Raw genomic sequence first — 7,930 nt, forward strand, 5'->3', positions numbered from 1 at the left:
TCATTTTGTCTGCACAAAATCCCCAAATCTCTGCCTGATCGGATTACTCAACAGCGCCTCTCCCAGGGGATCCAGAGTTCATTCTGATGAGGTCATCCTGCTTGATGACAAAGTTCAACAAATCATTCCTCCTGTTCAATAAATGTTATTTTAAAAAAGTAATTTATCCTTAGCACCTATTGTAATTTAGGAGTGAGTTAAAAAAAATCAACATTGAATCGATTTAAAGACAGTTTGTCATTACGATGCTTGGACTGTAAATTCCATTTTTTTTTTAATTATTATTTTGGCCGTTTTTGTCCGCCAAGACCTCTATAGAGAGCAAGTTAAGCAAACACTAAACTAACAAGAGTAAATTATACTGTGCGTCCAATAAGTAATTTCTACAAAAAAAAAAGAAGTATAAATACACCAAATTACTTTGGTGTTTTTTTTTGTTTTGTTTTTTATTATAGGGGAAGTGTAATTCCATAAATGCATTTGGTAGCGCTATGCATATTTTAATGCTTCAATCTACAATATTTCTACAAGAAGAAGAGAAAGGACACGCTAACGTCTTCCTGGTAAGACTCTAGACCCCGCCCTATTTTCTGCGCGCGCTGGTGTCTTCAAAGATCGTGAAGATATGTACAGATGCATCGACGCACTACCACGCCTCCTGACAATTGTAAATATTCTTTTGCACATTTTGTATTTCGTGATAATATAAATTAAATACTTATATTATAACAACAGCAATCGAGACAGTGAAACTAAAGCTTTCTTTTTTCTTTTCTTTTTTTCCCTTTTTTTTTTTTAACAAGAGTGAGATATCTTTCCCTTGCAACGCAACTTCCGCTTTCCTGCTCGATTAGTGACTTGTAAACAGACCGGTGTAAACAGCATGGTGGTCCAGTCCAGACTCCAGAGCTAATCGATTAGCAACTAAAAAGCTGTAGAGTCCCGTTAATGATGGCGGGAGTCATACGGAGGCTCGACGAGACGGTTGTCAACCGAATAGCCGCAGGAGAGGTTATTCAGCGCCCTGCTAACGCTGTCAAAGAAATGATTGAAAACTGGTAAGTGGCGCGCATTCAGAACTAATAACAAAAGTGTGCATCCCTCGAGATAAATAAGAGTGAGTGCATCGTGTGTTGAAATGTTGCAGTCTGGATGCCAAGTCCACCAACATCCAGGTGACGGTGAAAGACGGCGGACTGAAGCTGCTCCAGATTCAGGACAATGGCACCGGGATTCGGGTAGGACACCTGGGTAGTCTTCCCTGTCATTGAAGTCAACATTTTCACGTGCCTCCCACATTACGTGCTTCTTTATTTTCCAATGTTTGTATTTTCTATTTTAGCTAATAGTCAAGTCAAGGGATCTTAATTATAGAACTCGAGTTAAGCATATCAATTTGGAATTGCACGAGATCCAGTTCCAGCTCTTGTCATGTTGTTTGGTTAGTGTCTTTTGTCACACAGCACTTAAGCTTTCACGAGGCCCAAACGGTACTCTAACCCAATTGTTTATGTGAAGCACTGACTGATCCCTACAAGGCGCCGACCATGACATATTTATTTGTGTTACAGAGAGAAGACATGGAAATAGTTTGCGAGCGTTTTACCACAAGCAAGCTGCAGACATTTGAGGACCTCTCTGCCATTGCGACTTACGGCTTCAGAGGAGAGGTAGGCGTTGTAACTTGTAAATAATACATATAAACAAATACTCATCTCCCCGCTGTCTGTTTACAGGCCCTGGCCAGTATAAGCCATGTTGCTCATGTAACCATAACGACAAAGACAGCTGATGCCAAATGTGCCTATAGGTAGGTCACGTTGTGAAATAGGTTTCATAATGAGGGAGATGGATGACGTTGCTGCTTTTTTTTTTTTTTCAAAAAAACTTGCAGAGGCACCTACAGTGATGGTAAACTAAAAGGCCCTCCGAAACCCTGCGCTGGAAACCAGGGGACACAAATACTAGTGAGTTGAACCTGGTTTTAAAAGCCACAAATGGCCCTCGGGATGTAGTTTGGACACCATTGATGTAGCTAATGCGACTAGAAGTGGCCAACATCCCGAGAAGATATTTAGAAGCAAAATAAATCGGATAATTTTTGTCAAAATATGACTTAGGCCGTTATTTTGAGAGGGTGGCAATATATTTTTAAGTAATCCACCAATCAATTGGTTGTCGGAATTTTATTCTGCCAAATTCAAATTCAGCCCTATTTTGTTTATTATTGTGTTTGTAGTTTGCAGTTGTACTGGATCACGCTAAGAGCTGTTTCTAATGTTTTGGTTAACTTAAGTGAGGAGCAAAATTGTTAAATGAGTGTCAATTAAATCATTATTAGCTTCGGAAAGGCTTTAGATGCAAGTCTTTTTTTTTTTTTCTCTCATTAGATTGCGCAGGCGTACCTAATATTGCTGATAATTTGCTGTGCCCAGGCGGAGGATCTCTTCTACAACGTGTCCACCAGGAGGAAAGCTTTAAAAAGCCCCAGCGATGAGTACTCCAGGATCGTGGAGGTGGTGAGCAGGTGCTGTCGTGTCAACTTGTTCTTGATATCAGAAAGTTACTTCTGACAACACTTTTTGTGTATTCAACGTTTGGGGTTTTGTTTTGTAGGTATGCCATACACAATTCCGGGAAAAGTTTCTCTGTCAAGAAGGTGAGAGAACAACTCCATAACTGATGTCAGTTATATATATATTTTTTCAAATACATTCTTTTCTAGCAAGGAGAGACGGTAGCAGACGTGAGGACTTTACCTAACGCGTCAGTGGTGGATAACATTCGAGGAGTTTTTGGCAATGCAGTCAGCAGGTATTAGTCAGTCAGTCGAGATGAGAAACACAAAAACTCGATCACCGCACTGCTGATTTTCGTCGATGTCCTCAGGGAGCTTATCGAGGTTGGCTGCGAGGACCAGAAGTTGGCCTTCAAGCTCAAGGGTTACATCTCCAACGCCAACTACTCGGTCAAGAAATGCATCATGGTCCTCTTCATCAACCGTAAGTGGGAAACCTACAGGAAGTGTTGCAATTGGGATCAAATGGCGCTTGCGATCTTTCAGACCGACTGGTGGAGTCGAGTGCGCTGAAGAAAGCAGTGGAGACGGTTTATGCTGCGTATCTGCCAAAGAACACACATCCTTTTCTTTATCTCAGGTAATGATGTGTTCAAGGAGATTTGTATGTAATTTTCTTTCACAGTTTAAAAAGTTCACAAGAGACTTAAAAATAAAAATAAAGTAAAAAACAAAACAAAACAATAATAATAAAGAAATTAAATGTCTGACATTTTCGCATCAAAATAGCCACCTCTGGCCAAATTTTGAGATTTTTGTGGTGAATTTTGATATTTTAAATGAAAGAAAATGGCAAAAGACTGTAAGATGGAATTTGCCTTCACAGTCACAACCCATCTGAGAAACATGAAAAGTAACACTGACCAACAGCAGAACGGGAAGCCTGGCGGTCCGCTACCTAGCGCCCCGAGTTTCTAAAATGGAAAAAAGGACAAATATGAGCAAGGCAACAAGCAAACAGAACATTAAATGTACGGTGCAAATAGAATATAAACAGATAAATCATTTAAACATTTTTGACCAATAACCTGTACAACTCTCAACTGGAAAAACAAACCGAACTGCCTTTACCACGTGTTTTCGTTTGACCTGATCTCCACAGTTTAGAGATTGCTCCTCAGAACGTAGACGTGAATGTGCACCCGACCAAGCACGAGGTGCATTTCCTGCACGAGGACAGCGTCATCGAAAGTGTTCAGAAGCACATTGAGGGCAAGCTGCTCGGTTCCAACTCCTCACGCACGTACTTCACTCAGGTACTACTGGATGTGTGGGAGGGTTATGGACTGAATTTATTGAGCAACCCCTTTGCAGGGGAAAAAATAGTCTTTGGAATATGTTGGGTTTTGATAGTATGACTTTAAGCTATAAATGGCTTAGTCTAATACTGCAACATATTTTCCTATGTAGGCCTATAGAGCAGGTGTCAGCAACCTTTTTTGTCAGGACTCGTTTTAGGCCAAATACCACAAAAATCTGTCTGGAACCACAAAACATTTGAACATTGTGATGAACAAAACAGTGTGCTAGTGTTAATAAGTCTAATGTACTGAGGACCCAAGAGCTAATTATAACTTAACAGAAAAATATGCAGCATCCAATCCTTGGAGATTCATTTTCTCCTACGTTTCGTCTTCTTATTTTTTTATGAAAATATGGTCATTTTTTTGCCTCTCTTCCATTTTGGACATTTTATTGCTGTTTTTTTGTCTTTAATAATTTTTAAAACTTTTTTTTTTATGACTATTTTGCTACCGAGTTGTTGACATTTTTGGCAATTTTGTGGACACGTAAAGTTTATGGTAGTTTTCAGGATTTCTTTTATAGTTACATTTTGAATGTAATGTTTTCTTTTTAAAAAAATCAATTTTGTGATTTTTTTTTGGCAATTTGAAAGACATTTTATTGTAATTATTTATTCTTCCTTTTTGAACATTTTATTGTCACGTTTTTGGACATTTTTAGGTAATTTTTAAAACCTTTTCATCTACTTTTTGTCTATTTTTCTGACAACCTAAAAATTTGGACTCTGACATTTTTTCATTTTTTGAATATTTAATTATTCATTTCTTATTTATTCATTGAAAGAATATTTTATCTAAAAAACAAACAAACAAACAAACAAAAAAAACAAGATTAATTTCTACAAATGTTTTTAGAGATCCACAGAAAGCCACATGTTGGCTCCAGAGCTGCAGGTTGCAAACCACAGGTACAGAGAAATAAACTTTCCTTGCCTTGTTTTTTGCACAGACGTTATTGCCCGGGCTCTCTGTGTGCGGCGCAGGTGAGGTCAAATCATCCAGCGGTGCGTCCGAGTCTGCCGAGCGGGTCTACGCGCATCAGCTGGTGAGGACCGACTGTCGCTCTCAGAAGCTGGACGCCTTCCTCCAGCCAAAGGAGAAGCCGCTTCCCCAGCCCGAACCCGCCGTGCCGAGCGGCGCCGATTCCGAGCCCCAAACCGTCGAGCCGGATGATGTAGACATGCTGGAGGCTCTGGACCAGATGGAGGCGGAGTTACATGAAAGTGAGAAGGAGAGGAGTGAGGAAGTGCATGATGTACAAAGGTGAATCTTGCTACGATTAGTGGATATCTATCGCCCCCAACTGGCCTAAATGAACTTACAAAGTGGTGGCCATGCATGTGTCCTACCAGGAAGCGTCCCAGGAAAGAGCAGGAGGTGGAGGAGGAGGCGCAAGAGGAGGACTTGACGGCTGCAGCCACGCCTAAGAGACGAGTCATCAAACTCAACAGCATCAAAGAGCTGAGAGGCGAGATTAGCGACAACACTCATAAAGGTAAAAAAAAAGGTACAAACTAGCTACATTGAACTAGCGCCTCCACGTGATTAAAAAAAAAATATATATATATGCAAATCAGCTATTTATTTTATTTTATGGAGTCATGTAGTAGCAGTGTAAGCAAAGTAAAAAATATTGTTGAAATGTTGTACACTGCCAATTGGTATTCAGTGTGATGACCTGTCGTGTTTCTTTTTGTAATTGAGTTCTAAGTCAACCCCAAAATTTTCTTTATAATAATGCATGTGCCCCCACCAGTCTAGACAAGGCGTTCTGTTTAATATTGCGTTTGTAGAATATGACCGAAGCAGCAAAATCCACCCATTTTTATCCTTCTCAGTGGCCGGCCAATTCATCACTTGCCGACGACTGAAAATGACATCATTTGCTGAAGTAACAACCAATCATGGCTCAGTTTCAGAAAACAAGTGCAGCGTGATTGGTTGTTGCCTGAGTGGCTGTGATGTCATCTTATGTTGACAGTAAGTGGCAAAATGGCCTCCCCCGGAGATGGATAAAAAAGGTGGATTTTGCTGCTTAATTCACATTCCAAACACAATATTATACCGACTAGTGGGGCTTCATAGTACGGAAGCGTAGAGCTGCCAATGTGGAATAAACATTTTTGGCTGGCGAGTATGTTCAAACGTACTCGCAAATACGTTCGGACATACTCGCAAATATGTTTGAACGTACATCTAGGCTACATGCTACAAAGTTAGCATACCTTCCCATTATCCCACGGGGTATTATTTGCGCATGCGCGAGTGAAAACAAAACCCCATTTTTTAGGCATTTGGGCCACATTACCAATTCATTAGAAAATTAAGTAGACAAAAAACATGAAAAACAAACATGACGAGCCTAAATCATGCATGGCAGACATAATAAATCGTAAAAGTTATGAACGAACACTGTTTTTTGTCCACTTAATTTTATAAGGAATTGTGTCCCAAATGCCTAAAAAAAAATGGGGTTTTGTTTTCACTCGCGCATGCGCAAATAATACCCCGTGGCATTATGGGAAGCTATGCTAACTTTGTAGCATGTACGTTCGAACATATTTGAGAGTACGTTCAAAGGTATTTGCGAGTACCTTCGAACGTATTTGCGAGTATGTTCGAACATACTCGCCAGCCAAAAATGTTTACTCCACATTGGCAACTCAACGCTTCCGTATCATAGAACGTATAATTTTCAAGAACATTTTTGTTTTGACTTTTATAAATAAATTGGTCTTATGTGTCTCCAGGTCTTCAGGAGATGCTGCAGAATCACTCGTTTGTGGGCTGCGTCAACCCACAGTGGACTCTGATCCAACATCACACAAAACTTTACCTGCTCAACACCACAACACTAAGGTCAGTCACACACAAGCACACAATTTACCAAACCTTCCGTTTAGTTAACTTGTTATTGTCCTTGCTGCAGCCAGGAGCTCTTCTACCAAATCCTCATCTACGACTTTGGGAACTTTGGTGTCCTCAGGCTATCAGTAAGTAGAAAGTGCTTGCAGTTCGATGTTTTTTGTTTTTTTTAATGGACCTTTGTGGGAATTCTAGACGCCAGCTCCCATTTACGAGCTGGCCATGTTGGCTCTGGACTCTGAGGAGAGTGGCTGGACTGAGGAGGACGGACCTAAAGAAGGATTGGCTCAGTATATAGTAGACTTCCTGAAGAAGAAAGCAGAGATGTTGGAGGACTATTTCTCCATGGAGATCGATCAGGTTGAGTTTCTTTTACTTAGTGACACGTCTTGTGATGTACTCAAGCGGTGACAATTTTTGTGCGCTGCAGGAGGGCAATTTAAGAGGACTGCCCTTATTGCTTGACAAGTACACGCCTGTCATGGAAGGTCTGCCCATGTTCATCCTCCGCCTGGCAACAGAGGTGATGACCTAGTAGTTGAAGGCTCCTCAGGGATGCTCATGACAGCACCTTAATGGGGAAGTCAATTCAAAAAAATGTTTTTGATAATATGTTCTATGCAGCACCATCTTTATGGTTGACTTCCACTTTGTCATGCAGGTGAACTGGGACAGCGAAAAAGACTGCTTCCGAGACTTCAGCAAAGAGTGCAGCGCGTTCTACTCAATAAGGAAGCAATACATCCTGGAGGCGGAGCCCGGAGATGTGCAGGTCAGAAGACACAAGAAATTTGTCAACACGTGTAGCTTAAAGGTCATCATTGATGTTTGTGTTTTTTTTTTTTTTTGGCACGTCAGGATGAAGAGCTGAACTCGTGGCGATGGAACGTTGAGCACGTCCTCTGCAAGGCTTTCCGTTCACTCATCAGTCCTCCCAAGCACATGAGCGAGGACGGCACGGTGTTACAGATCGCCAATTTGCCGGATCTCTATAAAGTGTTTGAAAGGTGTTAGATAACTGGAAATCACAGTTTTACTTTGTGTACCTTTTTGTATGTTGTCATTAAATGCATTCTTTTGTACGTGTTTGAATCAAGTGACTTTCAAGGAAATAGAATGGAAAACTTTTAGAGCATTTTTTTTTTTCAACGTTTATTTCACTAATGGGCTCCTTGTCATTACT

At 40.6% G+C, this 7,930-nt stretch overlaps 1 protein-coding gene across 2 annotated transcripts; it reads left to right on the forward strand.

Annotated features, from left to right (window-relative positions):
* Positions 1 to 457: 457 nt before the first annotated feature.
* On the forward strand, positions 458 to 7,829 carry mlh1 (mutL homolog 1, colon cancer, nonpolyposis type 2 (E. coli)). 2 transcript variants are annotated; one of them, XM_077496022.1, is made up of 19 exons: positions 458 to 1,058; positions 1,148 to 1,238; positions 1,572 to 1,670; positions 1,737 to 1,810; positions 1,895 to 1,967; positions 2,391 to 2,527; positions 2,617 to 2,659; positions 2,726 to 2,814; positions 2,890 to 3,002; positions 3,065 to 3,158; positions 3,681 to 3,834; positions 4,832 to 5,145; positions 5,235 to 5,377; positions 6,633 to 6,741; positions 6,812 to 6,875; positions 6,943 to 7,107; positions 7,178 to 7,270; positions 7,409 to 7,519; positions 7,606 to 7,829. In XM_077496022.1, exons 1-19 carry the CDS (start codon positions 949 to 951, stop codon positions 7,759 to 7,761), a joined length of 2,232 nt encoding a protein of 743 aa, XP_077352148.1. In that variant the 5' UTR covers positions 458 to 948; the 3' UTR covers positions 7,762 to 7,829. The 2 variants fall into 2 exon arrangements, with proteins under 2 accessions (XP_077352148.1, XP_077352149.1); XM_077496023.1 differs by having other exon boundaries at positions 460 to 1,058; positions 2,436 to 2,527.
* Positions 7,830 to 7,930: the final 101 nt, after the last annotated feature.

Source organism: Festucalex cinctus, chromosome 14, assembly GCF_051991245.1.
Source record: "Festucalex cinctus isolate MCC-2025b chromosome 14, RoL_Fcin_1.0, whole genome shotgun sequence".
Lineage (NCBI taxonomy): Eukaryota > Metazoa > Chordata > Actinopteri > Syngnathiformes > Syngnathidae > Festucalex > Festucalex cinctus.